Below are 15,339 nucleotides of genomic sequence, written 5' to 3'. Positions count from 1 at the left end.
CGCAGGGAACCAGCTCAAGGTTGGCACCAGTGGCGTTTTCTTCGGTGTCCGGCAGAACAGGGCCCGTATCCACAAAAATGCTGTTGCGCAAGTGCGCTCCGCGATTGCCGCGTCGATCGCCTCGTCATGACGTCGGTCGTAACCACGATTGGTGGGCGCCCGAACGCTGGCCAATCGCGAAGCGCTCTTACATATCAGTGAATACGGGCCCAGAAGTTGAAACGTGAAACATAGAGATACCTTGTATACTGATATGTTGACAGCGGCCCACGACTTCTAAAATAAATAAATAAATAAATAAATAAATAAATAAATAAATAAATAAATAAATAAATAAATAAATAAATTTAGTTAAGGTCGTTCATTTTATCGTATTTTATTGGCTAAATAAATAAGATATAATAAAATGTTAATAATAAATAAACATAAGCGATTAGAGGAAAGACCGAGGGATGCACGACGTGCCCCAGCTTTTCCATTTTTTTTTGCGTTTAGCTTCGGAAAGTTTCATGCGAGGGCTGCTGAAAACGTGTGAGACCGTTGGCGGAGAAAAGAACATCGCACCGTCTTGGATCGTGAAGTTCCCATTCACTTTCGTTTGGACTACTTGTGACGCGTAGCCTCGAGGTTCTTTTGCTGCTCAAAACATGTGTAAAATTTCCTTGAAACGGCTTCCAGAGCTGTCGTCCGGTTTCGGCCAGTTTCTTTCTCTGCTTTCAAAGCCTTCAAAGTAGATGGTCATACGAGGAGAGAACCAAAAACGTGCCGAAACATAGACATTCCTAAGCCGCTGGAGTTTATGTTTCATGATTGATATAGCCGGACCTGCAGTGGCCTACTTTTTCACGATCTCATCATTTAATAAACAACAACAACATAATCTAGCCATCAACGAACACGCTGTAATCTTTAAAAACGGTAAACTGATCAGCAGCAAGAAATAAATATGGTACAGTGCGATGCGGCAGCTATTGGCAAAGCCAAGTCGCGAAGCGCCTTTTTCGAGGAGCTAAATCGCAACGACAGGAAGAGCTTTTCAAAATGAATCTTTACTCTTTAGGGATTGATGGTCTGAACAGCGCGCGTTTATGATGCACAATGCTAAAGTAATAGAAAGAAAAGAAAAGAAAAGAAATAGCTCGTCTTAGTGGATTCAAGGCGTTATCGGTATGTATACGTATATCGCTGCTATATGCCTCCCGTCATCTCAAACTGTGTCGAGCTCGTCGTACATTGTTTTACAGGATTGCTGCCGAGCTGCGAATTATGAACATGCCGCCGCCAACACTCATTCACGTGCATCAAGGCTACTTCAAGCAGTGCGCACAGTTCCCTCGCCCCGCCCCAATGCTTCACAAAGCACGTAAGGGGTAAAATAATAGGGGTGTTTTTAATGCGTCAATGGCTGTTTGCGCAATAAACGCGGCTTTCCGTCACACAACCATTTGCTGTACCCGTCCGGCCTCGCGCTGGGTACAGGAAATAGAAACATTCTGGGAGCGAAAAAAAAATTGAGACCGTACAAAGCTGTATATAATACAATGAATGCGCCAAGTATACATTAATGTGCAAGCCGTTGGAGCTGTAAGACTGCGACTTGCAAGCGTCTTTCCTGCTCCAAACCTGTTCTTGGGCAGGATTGCTCCCCTGTCATTTCCAAACATGAGCGTGCTCCCCAAATTGTCTGCATCGCATGCTTTCCCACGCACAGCATGCGCGCATTCCCTGTTTGCATATTGTACACATGTACAGAATACAATGCACTCGACGTAGCATTAATTAGTTCATGACAGCTTGAAGGCGTAAACAGCCAAGAAACAACCAAGTGGTCAAATGAAACGAATATACGTGTAGAGAAGCATCAATATTCAAGGAACACAGCCCGTATTCACAAACCTTTACGTTCGCAAGCGCTATTTGCCATTGGCCGGTGGCCTTCGTTAACAGTATGTAAAGCGTAAGCATTGACTGGCATTTGCTCTTACGAGCAATTATAGCCCTAAGAGGTTTTTTGTGATTACGGGTCTTGGGTCACACAAAACAACGTACAACCGAGCGTGAGCCCTTGTCCCCCTGTCGACCTCTGTTGCTTCTCCGCCATTCCAAACTATCAAGCTGTCGTGACGTACAACTTGTATGCAAACGTTTGCGTTTTTTTCGCTTGCTCATGGCCGTGCATTCTTTGCAAAAAGCGGGACACGTCAGTCAAAGGCACATGCGCTTTGCCCGCTTAGTTTGCGGAGCCATCACAAGCAAGCGGCCGTGGGGATAACGGTGCATTTATGCTGCAGAATAATGCAACTGCAACAGGAAACAACCAGCGAGCGAGCAAGCGAAATGACTTCTGTGCTTGTGTGCAAGCATTCTCTCGCATTTATGAGTCGGCCCCACAAGCTGCCACGCTTCACGTCACTTCTTACGAGGTAGGAGTGTAGGAATAGTGATTCTTGAGACCGAATCGAATACGAATAGAATATTGCCAGTAACAAATCGAATCGAATATCAAATAGTTTTGGAATAGCTTAATTACGAAGAATGGACAGTCGTTATCACAGTAATTATAAAACGTTGTTCACATCCTAGTATTCTTAAAGATCGCAAGTTTTTGTCATCACATAGTACGTTACGAAGCGTTGTTTATTAAAAAATATACAGAAATTCAGAGAATTGTATACAAATGCGTAAGCATTCTTTGTCTCAGCTGTTACCTAGCTTTTGATTTTGTTTCCCAAATTTTACGTGGCCCACCCCCAAATATAAACTCGGCGCACCCCCAAATATAAGCTCGGCGCATTCCCAAATGAAACTTCACCCACCCCCAAATTTAAGTTGGCCCACCCCGAAATGTCGAGGTGACCCACCTCTACTGTAGGCGTCCCCATGCATTTTGTATGGAGCCCTATGGGTAAGGTGTCACGCTTTTCGCGTTACGGACACGATTTTCCTAACAAAATTTTCTTTGATAAATTTTTCGTTGCGATAGCAATTATACGGACACTCCAGGCGCATTTCTGCCATCGCCGTCGCCGTGATGTTCCGTATAAAGTCCAAGGGCGATAGCACCGTTGGCGCGCGCCCTGCGCGGCATGTGCGAGTGAAAGCGTGCGAGGGGAGCCGACGGTCGCGGCTCCATCTTGCTTGTGCGAAATGGAAGAAAGCGGGGAGGAAGCGCGCCGTCTTCTGTCGTCGCGCGCAAGGCACCCAACGTTGCGAGGCACCGGGGAGGCGGTGGGGTGGCGTTCTACTCGGGCTGCAACTGCGCATGTGGCGGCTGCGCGCGGTCGTGCAGCTGTACCTTGAGAGCGATCTGCGTTGGGGGCAAAGTCTATATTCACGGACAACCTTCTGTGGCTGTGAAGGGAAAGCTACGGGGCGGAGCTTCTGTACATGTGTTACCGCGCCAAGTAGTCCCTCAGCGTTTGACAGTGCTTTTGGTTGCTCGGAAGCGGCGCTGAATCTACCCAGCTTCCACGTGACACGGTTTCACGATTGACCAGACGCGGAAGGGAAAAGCCGCAAAATAAGTAATCTTTTACATTCAGTGGTGTGTTTTCTCTTATTTAACTGCTGCTAATAAGGTGCTTATGTTTTCTCTTCCCCAGCTTAAACTAACGTGGATGAAAACGCGGGACACTTTTCAGAAGCGTTCTCACTTGTACGCCCTTTGTCTCTGTAGCTTTCCATTCATAGCCGCAGGAAGCTGTCCGCGAGTATAGGTGCGTCAGTGGCTCGTAGCTTTGTGCGTGCTGTGTGTTCTCGGCGCTCAGTTTGCGTTGAGGCGATATACAGCACGGAGGTCACCTCGCTCGCAGTTGCTGCCGCGTTCCTTCACGGCAGCGTTTTGACAGTGAGTGACCGCGATCATCGAGTGTGATGTGTTCAAGTTTACTGTGCGCGCTGACATCATGCTTGTTAATTTAGTTAGCGAGCGAATGCTTACAATTTGATACGACCAATAGAAGTGCTATCCTTAACTTCGTATGGCTGTTTGCTAATTTACTATCACAATCGATGCTTCGCCTTTTGGGCGGTACTGCAACTTTTTTTCAATTATTCCTTATTGCTTATTAGGCTATCAATCTACATTTGCGCTATTATAACGATTCAATGTCTTAACTTCGCAAATTACGCATTTTTGACCAGATACAAGGCATTATGCTTTTCGTGTTTGAGATTTTGCTGGACTACTCACCAAAGAATGTTTACGAATTAAAACACAAATGAAGCGTTAGGAGCAAACAAGTAGTTTCTTTGCACGCACATGACTCTTCAGAGAGTGCTACTGATCGCTGTATAGCCTTTGATGTATGGCTACCTAATCAGCGTAGCCTGCTCCACTACACAAGTTCTAACGTTTTATGTCTATACTATGCCCGCGGGGGGGAAAGTTTACCGTACTTTCGCTCCAATTTTATGATTAAGTGGGCGTAGTTGACGTTTTGAAATATTCGAAAAGTATTCGAAAAGTATTCGAATTTGCGAATAGTGACTGTTTGATTTGAAGACCGAATCGAATACGACCCTATTCGATTCGTTATTGAAAAGTTTCGAATATTCGCACACGCCTACTTCTTACACAAGTCACCTTTGTGCACATCTGTGTGTGCACATTTGCCCTTAAGGGCGCTGCATAAATTGCGAATGCTTAAGTGCCCATATCGTGCCATACGAACTACATACATTATACATACTGTACATTACAGAAACAACTCAACCTATATTGTAGTATGGGTAGCATGCAGGGGTAGCATGCCAGAGGTATCCTCTTCCGGCCAATCTCTCCACCTTTGCTATAATCACAATATTCTTTCTCTCTAATCATACGCGTGAGGCATCGTTCCAGTGCTTCTATTCACAAAGTAACCAGCAACTCCCCTGAGGGAGTAATTCTTATAGCTCAATTTTGTCAAAAAAAGAAAAGAGCAAGCAATTTAGGAAGATCCTACATGTAGTCTCTGGGAGTGATACATGCTTAAAAGTTTGGCGCCTACGCGTGTTACGACTTCACTGTTGCACTGGTTACTTCTGGCCGTCTGTAGTAATCGGGCAAAATTTTCCTGAATGACGAATAAGGGAAAAAGGCTACGCGTGCTATATCTGTCTTTCTTTAATTTTCGACGCAGGCGAGACTAAGCTGATCATTTTATACTCTAGCAGCGTGCCATGGCATGCGTTGGTTATGAAGATAATTTTGCAACACGTCTTTTAGTACAATGCAGTTACTTTGGCACAGTTACTTTGACAGTCCATACACACGAAAAAGCTCCTTGTTTCACTAGTGAGCTAGTGAAGAAAAAGTCACAGTTTCGCCTGAAATACGAGGCATCGATTGCGATAGCAAATTAGCAGACAGGCATGCGAAATAAGGATAGTACTTTTATTGTCCCTATGAACTTGTAAACATTCGCTAGTTAATATTGACATGCATGGTGTCAGCGCGTTCAGCAAACTTCACACTCGATGACCATCACACGTCACACTCGACAACACACATCACACTCGATGACCGCGGACACTCGCTGTCAAAACGCTGGCGTGAGGAAACGTGGCAGCAACTGCGAGTTAAGTGACCTTCGTGCTGTCTATCGCTTCAACGCAAACTGAGCGCCGAGACCATACAGCACACACAAAGCTACGAGCCGCCGAAGCACCGAGGCTGTCCGCAACGCAGATCGTTCTCAAGATACGGCTGCGCGACCGCTCGCAGCCGCCACATGCGCAGTTGCAGCCAAGGTAGAACATCGTCCCCACCCTTCCCTCCCCCCGGTGTCCCGCGCGCGGCGGAAGATGGTGCGCTTCCTCCACGCTTTCTTCCCTCTCGTGCGGGCGACATTGAGCGGCGATCGTCGACTCCCCTCACACGCTTTCACTCGCACATAAAGCGTAGGACGCGTGGCGACTGGGTTATCGCCCTTAGGATTTATACGGAACATCACGACGAAGGCAATGGCAGAAACGCGCCTGGAGGGTCCATATAATTGCTATCGCAATAAAAACACACAAAGCAGAAGTTTTACCTTCTTGTGGTTTGTATTGACCATTACAAATCGGCAACATCAGCCTTCGTTTGACTTTCCCGTCAGGAGTTTATAGCAGTGCTAGAACTGTACCACTTTTTACGACGCCTCAAGTGCAGAGTAAAAGCTGAATAACATTGGTTTTCTTGCGGCATGTGAAGGCATTTCATAAATTACCTAAATAAATAAAAGAAAATTTACAGATTGTACAGACCTCCCGCGCTGTGGGAATCGATGTCTTGCGGTACATTTAGAAGGTAGGTGGCTATCCAACATTGTTTGGGGTTCCGCGAAGCGCTGCCAGGTGGATCAGCCTGTTTGTGTAAATTCAGTAGTTGTGTGTGTGACACGAGCGTACACGGGCGTGTGATGATAGCAGCAAGACGAAGACGACAATGGTGACAGACGACGACTATGGTGACTTCGATCGTATGACGGCAACGGCATGATTCCTACTGCGGACGTTCGACGCGAATTTCTCTGACATACCGATTGTTGCGTTATGCGTAAGTGCTGCACGGACGTAAGGGAGAGAAACGCGGATTGTGATGTGATTTGCGATTAGGTGTTACACAATCGTGCATACCTATGTCTGTGTCATGTTGTTTATGTTAAAATGACGATCGCATTTTTACTCCGGGATCATGAAGGCGGCACAAGGTTGCGCGGTTTCTACGCGTTATGAGGGGAGGACTGGGAAGCGTGGGCCAATCCCGAAAACGGGGTTGGGGGGGGGGGGGGGGCGGTCTAAGACAACGTCTCAATGCGCGAGCTGCCATGAGGGAAGAATGCGAGAAACTGGCATGTGACGCGAGCGCCACACGTGTCAAAGAGCTAGTCGGCTGGGGCATGAGACAAGTATGCGTGCGATCGTGACCTAACGGCTTGAGCATCGGGCTGCAGTGCTGCAAGTCGGGCATTCAATCCCACCGCAGGCCGCACATTTCTTTATTACAGGTGTCCGAAACGGGACGAGACACAGACGTACCTATCGCAAATGTGCCTTCAATTAGGCAAATAATGCTTAGCATTGAATGTAGTTTCACTCAAAGTGCCAAGCAGTGCGTAGCTATGCGAGAGGGTTTGTTATGACGCATCACCCTTCGTACAAAGCAAGCCAGAACCTATTTCCGGCGAGTGTGTTTTGGTGATTAGTGGAATAAATTCCACCATCCCTCAATGTGGTGCGCTGTAAGAGAGCTTACCCCATCTCTGTCAACCGTCGCCTGGTGTCATATACGCGATTCGCCTTCCTAGCATGTTACCGCCGTTTACGTGTATGCGCTGTGCAGGAAATGTGATGACCCACTGCCGTATTCACGCAAATGCAGCTATTGATGGGCTAACTAGCATCCTGTGTGAAATAGAGGCAGCAAAATATTACAAAGGACCGGGACGCCATGAAAGTGCTAACAGAGGGGACTTGCATAACCCCGTTAGATACTTCTATGTCGGTTTTCATTTTGAGATACCTGCTTTTTTTGCCTCCGTACAAAAGTACTCGGCACAATCAGAAGATAACACCGAAGTGCGAACGAGCATATATGTCACGTATGTTGCGTAACAGAGGTCGCTGTGACACATTCTGCGGTCATTCAGTTTTTTAAAAAAGGAGGGACAGAGAGGATACGAAATGTTGTGTGGTTTTAGCATAGCGCAGGAATCACAGACACGTATGTGACAAAGATAAACAAAGAATGCACAGCTTGAAGAACAACGACAAATAACAAGGAGGTACCACCTCATCCAATGAAGTAAGAGGCGTTTGCTTGCGCTCTTCTGGCTTGACACGACATACGAATAATGGTCCGGTTGAACGCAGCAATTTCTTTCCCTCGATTATATTTATTTCTTATCATCCACCGTTCACAACCACCAGAATTCGGTGATAATGTGGGCGGAGAGCCGTTAGAGCAACTGACGAAGCGCGAAAAGGTAATATTACTGGAATGGAATCGTCACATTGTTCCGGCCTCGTATCCTATGATAATGTACTGAAGATACGCACGGTTACGAAATAATCGATAGAATTTTAGATACGTTCAGATTGGCTAATAAATGTGCGGCTAAAATGACCTAGCTTAATATAGGATAAGCGTGCCTAACTGCATGATTAAGAATTACTGCTACCGTCAAACGGCACACTGATGTAGCGGAAGTTATAATACTCATAGCAACAAGCATTTACACTGATAAAGTTTAGGGGAACTGGGGTATCCGAGTAAGTTACGCTACTCAGGTTGCTGGAAACGGGACGGATAGAGGACAGAACAAGACGGAAAACAAAATTCGATTCTTTTCTTTTTCTTTTTATCAATGCACGAGTTTGTCTTAGGAAATTATTGCGCGGTTCAATAAGAGAAACCGAAGGCTTCGTTTTGCACTTGGTGTTGCGTCTTGTTGTCTCCTTTATTCGTCTTGTTTCCAGTAACCTGGGTAGAAAAATCTATATGGAGATGAACAACGTAGTAGCCCCTCAACAAGACTTGCGAAACTGCGATGAATGATGTGAATGGGTGCGGCTGCAGTGAAAGCAGTGAACGTGTGTGATTACAATTAAAGCGGCGAGTTCAGCGTGCAAGTTAAAGCTCATGCGGGACACTCCGTTGGCCAGCATGGGATACAGAATAGCAGGGCACCTACGGCAACAGACATGACCTCACCGGGTGCATACTCCGACGCAGTAGCGTCAGCCGGAGGAGCGACGTTGCAGTGGACGCATAGGAACGCTGGGGTCGGGAGGAAGGACGTGTGCGGCGGGGAGTGGCACGTGGAGGGGCCGAGCGGCTTCAAAGCTGCACAGCTGTCCTTCGCGGTGGTGCAGGAAGGTGTTTGCTCGAGTCCAGCGCCAGAGACTGTCGTGAACGCTTTCATGCATGTTATTTTTCGGCCATGCTGGCTTCGGTCGCGGTTATTCACTTCGCGTGGTGGCTCAGACCACCAGCCCGCGACGAACGGAACACCCGTGGCGACCCATGAAGAAAAGACGGGAGGTACTGTGACCTGGCGCCACGGATGCCCCGAAAGCGTCGCGAATATGGCGCTCTGAGAAAGACTTTTCCCTTGCACATCGCGCGGGAGCTGGGGCTCGCGCCACACGCACCGACGAGGGGTACCTGTCCCTGTCCCCTGCAGGTGTTGGGCCTCTGCCGCAAGAATATGTTGAAGCCCTTGCCAGAGCCGTACGCGTCGCTGACGAACTTGAGCCTCAGTGTCTCCGAGCCAGGGGCGAATTCCAGCAGCTCTGGAGGGCAGCAGTGGAAAAGGAGGTTCGCGCGCACATCGCAAGGCGTTCAGATCTGTCACTTCCCTGGCTACACCTACTGCAGATAAAGCTCCCTTTGCTACAGTTCACAAGCAAGTCCTGTGCACTTACGTCCGAGTATTTCGACCGTCTATCCTTCAAACGATACCGCCAGTTTTCGCTATCGTTTTCCTCATCATGTCGTTTCCCCTCCCACAACCCCTTGCCTTTACGTAAGTTCACGAAAGAGTTCAGTCCAGATGTGCTGAAGAGCCAGCAAGAGGACGTGTAGGTAGAGTGGTGTTCTAGTATTTTTTTTCTGCCAAACACTCTTGCTTATTTGCCCCTTTTTAGTTACGACGGCAGCGTGTTATCAAAATAGCACTGCAATAAGTTTCCTTCTAGAAGCATTTGACATTGCCTAAAAAATCATTATGCGACGGAATAAGGCTCTCAGCGTTCTTAACTCCCGATAATTCGCCCTGGTCGGCGTTACTTGCTTAAAGGTGTGCCGAAGCAGCTGTGGACAGCAGATCTTGGCTAGTATAGGGAACCACGAAAAGTGCAACGCGAGGCGAAGTGCATTACTTTAATTAACTTGCGTGTACTTGCACAATGTTCATGTCCTTTTGTATTGGCCGATTTCTTTTTTTGACGAGACGAAGATTGCCATTTTACACGCTATTATTAGATTATATTATTATTACACGCTAAATCTATTAGATTTAGCGGCTCATACCGCACTGAAAACGCAGTGAATGAAGTGTTCAGTTAGAAAATTATCTTTGCAAAGTTCAAACTGGTAAGTTTTCCTTCGTATAGACGGCAACTTAGCTGACGCAGTTACATTGCTTCTATGTTGTTCCCGGCTACTTCCCATTTGGTTCCTTGCTCTCCCTCACTTTACTACATTTGAGGCTCCTGCATCTTGAAGTGGTATTGTTCTGCCCGCATTTTGCAGTGTGACTTCTTTTCAGAGAATGTATGCTTGTTTTGTAAGAAAACTAAAAACGTGTTAGTGTAGTTTGACTCTGACAATATTAACCTACGAACGCCTAGCTGAAAGCTACAAGCATACATCGGAGTAGGTCGGCTACATGAGCTCTGTAACAATTAACTCGGTAACGCGGAGCTTCCCCGGGCATGTGTGGTTTCTTACTGCAATACAGCTAAGATCTGTGGTCTGACGTTAATTTTACAAGACGTTATTGGTGGCAATATTGAGTATGCGCGTCTTGCCTATAGTGACGAACACAAATGCCTTATGCGCGGGCTAACAAATATGGGCTGCACAGAAATTCGCAATCGTTTGACGAGACTCACTGGCCACATGAAAGGGGCCATCAGGCCTCTGTCTGTCGGCACCATAAAGAAGCGCGGCATTTCGATTCCTATCACTGCTAGCTGTTTCCGCAGGCTGTGCGCCAAGATCTCCTGTCCACATTTCGCTGCCCGACGCTGCCTCCTTGCCTTGGGATATGCAGGAACGGGCTAGCAAGCCCCCTGGTCATGTGCAAGACCTATACGCTTTCTGCTGCACGCATGCAATCTGGCACACTGCATCATAGCACTTTGGATGGTGCTCTCACTGATTCCCGACACTTGGCCGCAGAACTGCATCCCGTCTGGCAGGTCGAGATAGTCCCTGAAGCAGTCGCGCTGGTTCAGCTCGAAGTCCCGCACGTCGAGTTCAAGCTGGCAGACGGAGCTGTCGGCGCGCCACACCCGGTACAGGCAGTACTGGTTCGGAGGGTAGCCGTACGGGTAGCCGGGCGACGACAGCACGTGCGTGTAGCCCAGCACGTCCCGATCACACCCACCTGCTGGAAGCGCCCGTGGCACGTGAGCAGCGCTCCCTCGAGGCGTATACCCGCAGGGTTACTACGCATTCTTTCGACATCTCTGGTGTTGTGCTGCAGGACTCAAACACATTCTGAGCGAACAGCTTCAAGAAACAACATGGTGATGTAGTCACAGTAGAGGCAGAAAGAGGTTTGCATCTTCAGCACATCGAGTGATATGTACCCTTCAAGGCCACCGAAGGCACCGAACGAGCGCTCACAGACGGGCTGCGGATTACTCTACAGACAACCTGGGGTTCTTTAGGGTGCATGGGTGTACCTGTGGACGTCTTTGTAATCCACCCACCGATGAAATGCTCTCGTCACGACAGCGTAAAGGACCCGTGGCCGTTGAGTCAGTGATGTAACAGAAAACATTTGGTGTAACACGACAACTTGAAACACACTGGATACATCATTTGCAACAGACCAACCAACACGTACATAGGCATGACATAATGTGGATTCTATTAAAGCACGCTTTTCTCCAAGCCTTCTTTCTTTGTGTGGCTGATTAGAAACATCAGGTCTTTGAGCTGATATTAGTTGTGCCGCGCGCGATCCCGTGCTGTGACAGTCTGTGACAGACCGGCTGTGAACGCGTGTCTATGCTCCCTGTCTCTCTAGTTCCTTCTTATTTTCTACCTCCCCCGCCCTCGTGTAGGGTGGCAAACTAGATTTTACCTTCCGGTTAACCTCCCTGTCTCTCCTCTTTCTACTCTCTCTTTATCTTACGGTGACATACAAACCGCCTTTATGAACTTATTTTGAGTTCCATTGTATCGCTGCATTTTCCATAAAACGGTGGCTTGCTTACTCGGGTTGACGAAGGTCATGTAAAAGCAGCAAAGTCCTATGAAATCACGTTTTCATTGGTCGCATATTTGGCTTTGCGATCACGGCACGAATCAGTGGCGCAATTGTAATAGACAGCGAGACGGATTGATATTTTGTACCTTTTAAGACACGGGCATCAACACGACCAATAATTCGGTCTCAAGTCTTATTTCTTGTTTGATATTTTAGGCCTTGGTCTCACCAGAAAGGCTATAAAGACAGATCTTTGGGCATTTTGGGCGTGCAAGATTATTCCCATTTGGTTTTCTGAAATATCCCCCTACAATTTGAGCATGCCGATTAAAGAACATAACATTTTCAGCTGACATCAGAGTGTAAAAAAAAGCGCATAAGGCCAGTCATATTTTATATATTTGTGCAACGGGCGTTTGCTTATGTTTTTGTGTCTCTGATGCGTTGAAACAGAGATAATGGGTCAAGATCTAAATACTACCAATGCTCACCGGAGACGCCACGCGGTACTCCTCTCCAAGGGTTAATAGCATTTTCGTTAAAATATAAGGGTCGTTTTGTTGGTTTATCCGCTGTGATTGCTTGGATTACAGAAAGAAATAAAAAAAACGTTGAAAGACATTGCAGTGCACTTTCCACTAAACAGTAATCAGTGTGATCGCTGAAGGCTGCAAGCAGACGCTGCAAAGGTGCCGCGAACACGCAGACGAGAAAAAATGGGCAAGCAAACATCACGAAGGCGACGTTATTTGCAAGAATCGAGAGCTAAAAAAAAAAAAGAAAAGCGGCATAAGGCAGAAAGAAGCACAACGCAGCGTTGACGAACAATTACATTGATGCACTATACGTAGGAAGGAAGTGAACGGAGCCTTCCCATCGTGTGCTTGATTGCATAAGCCTTTAACCATTTTCTTGTTCCATCATAGAAAGCACAATAAATACACACAGTAATTAGTTGGCGCAGTACCTGCGTGCTTCTTCCAGACTTGTACCGCCTTTTTGTGCCGTTTCTATTTCATTTTTTGCATCAGATGCCGTGAGTTAATTATTCAGCCTATTACTTGTGTTCACAAGTAATAGGTCAGCCTATTACTTGTGAAAATTTTAGCCGTCACTTCAATGGCATGCTCTATTTCCGCTGTCATACCGGTAAACGCCCGTGGAAGATGATGTTTCTTAGTCGAGGGAGTTTCACATCACATGCTAGCGCATGCCGCTGCTCTCACCGTTTCCGAACTGCGGCTGCGGCCGGCCGAGCGGGGCGAAGTCTTCCGGCTGCGAGTCGGTGGGGAAGAGCGGGCTGTCCGGCAGGTCGTCGGTGCACGAGTCACGCACTTGCTCCACCCGGATCATGAAGCCCCGAGCCTTCTTGGCCTCATTGCTCGAGAAGATGAACGTGAAGCTGTTGTGGCGCCGCGATATGCTCACCGTCTCTGCGAGGACAGCGAGAGGCGTTCTTCACCTCCAGGATCGAGCTACCACGCACTCGCGTTCGCAATCACTTACAACGCTGCAGAGCAAAGACTGCTGCTCCACCGGATGTCTGCAATCTGTCAAACCAGAGACAATTTCAAGCCGATACGTCTTTGTACAGCGCATGCAAGGCTTCTGTGCCGCACACTGAACACTGCTAGGAATGAGCGATACCATTACGTCATCGTTGCATTTTCTTAACATTTGCATCAAAAATGAGGTGCAAGTAGTATTATGCACATCTGGAGAGCCTTGAAGTAGTGTCCCTTCGTGATCCCTGTGATCCTCAACACATGCTTTGTTGCCACCTGTGCCACTGCCGCGTATTGTGTATGTCGTTGTACTATTGTATCGTCTACCTCTCCCTGTCCTTACCCTGGTGAGGAGTAGCAGGCTGGAGACACGCTCTGCCGGTGGACCTCTCCTCCTTTCTCTTCACTGAAACCTCCTTCCTCCTCCTGTGCCACTGTGAGTCGCAGCAGCCATCTATTTCGAACCTGCCTTTGGTCGCTAACTGAACAGGCGCGTTGCTTGGACATAGTGAAACGCGACCGAAGCTAAGACATCTCAGTTGAGACAATGACGCCGTTCGTCGTAAGACACATAACTAGTGTAAAAGAGCGGGGAAGTACACAGGGTTCGGTTGACTAAGGTTACTGTAGACTGGTACTAGGCTTTTGGCGGATTAAAGGACTCGAAAAAGGCACCCCTTCAACTGTGTGACCAACTGGCGGCACCCCTCGCAAGCACATTTCCTAATGTAACTTTACGTCATGTATAATTTTCTTCGTGAAATTCAATGTTTGAACATCAGCAGTTAAAGGGAAACCAAATCAGAACATCAGATTGAGCTGTAAGAGTAAAATACTATCCTACAATATCAAAACCGCCACTGTTACCATGAAAAGTGGCGACGCCGCCTTGAAGTTCCCGCACCAGCTTGTCATGACGTCATGGATTTCGACAGCATCTATTCTGGTCTAGTTTCTCTAGTTAATTGGTTATCGCCAAGGAATGACTACATTACATTCTAAAGGAACTTAAGACTCACGTGGCAACTCTTGATAAGCTTTCCGGCGTCAATACGAGAAAAGACCTTGAAATACACGACGTCATAGTGACGAACCGGTGCGAAGGTTTCCGCGCAGAATTCAAAAAAGGGAAGGTCTACCTTTGTTTTTCCAATCCATTCGTATGATAACAGATGTAAAATAACAATTAGCTATTGCAACAGCGAAAATACAAGCGTGCGGTGGCGAAAGTTGCAGTTGGCACTCCCTTGTGGGTTATCTTGAAAACTGTCACGCTGCAAGCTGGCGTTACATCTATCTATCTATCTATCTATCTATCTATCTATCTATCTATCTATCTATCTATCTATCTATCTATCTATCTATCTATCTATCTATCTATCTATCTATCTATCTATCTATCTATCTATCTATCTATCTATCTATCTATCTATCTATCTATCTATCTATCTATCTATCTATCTATCTATCTATCTATCTATCTATCTATCTATCTATCTATCTATCTATCTATCTATCTATCTATCTATCTATCTATCTATCTATCTATCTATCTATCTATCTATCTATCTATCTATCTATCTATCTATCTATGTATCTATCTATCTATCTATCTATCTATCTATCTATCTATCTATCTATCTATCTATCTATCTATCTATCTATCTATCTATCTATCTATCTATCTATCTATCTATCTATCTATCTATCTATCTATCTATCTATCTATCTATCTTTACTTCTTCTTTCTTTTCATCTTAATATTTCTGTTCCCCTGCGTAGGCTCGCGAATCACATTACTTCTCGGGTTACCTTTTCCCTCCTGCCAACACACACACTTTTCTTTTTGCTATTTGCTTCATCCATATGACGTGGCTGATACTTCTGTAGGAAGCACCTAACGTTGAATTACATGAGAATGG

At 46.6% G+C, this 15,339-nt stretch overlaps 1 protein-coding gene across 4 annotated transcripts in view; it reads right to left on the bottom strand.

The window, feature by feature from the left end:
* The window catches only part of LOC135906715 (cubilin-like), a 52,913-nt gene that overhangs the window by 25,465 nt on the left and 12,109 nt on the right, over positions 1-15,339 (bottom strand). The window contains exons 4-6 of one of the 4 annotated variants that reach the window (XM_065438299.1): positions 13,139-13,345; positions 10,851-11,081; positions 9,121-9,261 (exon numbers count right to left, since the gene is read on the bottom strand). In XM_065438299.1, coding sequence (XP_065294371.1) covers positions 9,121-9,261; positions 10,851-11,081; positions 13,139-13,345 — 579 coding nt within the window. Of the gene's footprint in view, positions 1-9,120; positions 9,262-10,850; positions 11,085-13,138; positions 13,346-15,339 lie in introns of all 4 variants that reach the window. The other 3 variants (XM_065438298.1, XM_065438300.1, XM_065438302.1) reach the window with 3 other exon arrangements.

Source organism: Dermacentor albipictus, chromosome 1 (assembly GCF_038994185.2).
Source record: "Dermacentor albipictus isolate Rhodes 1998 colony chromosome 1, USDA_Dalb.pri_finalv2, whole genome shotgun sequence".
NCBI classification, from domain to species: domain Eukaryota; kingdom Metazoa; phylum Arthropoda; class Arachnida; order Ixodida; family Ixodidae; genus Dermacentor; species Dermacentor albipictus.
This window is presented reverse-complemented; position numbering and strand designations above follow the sequence as displayed.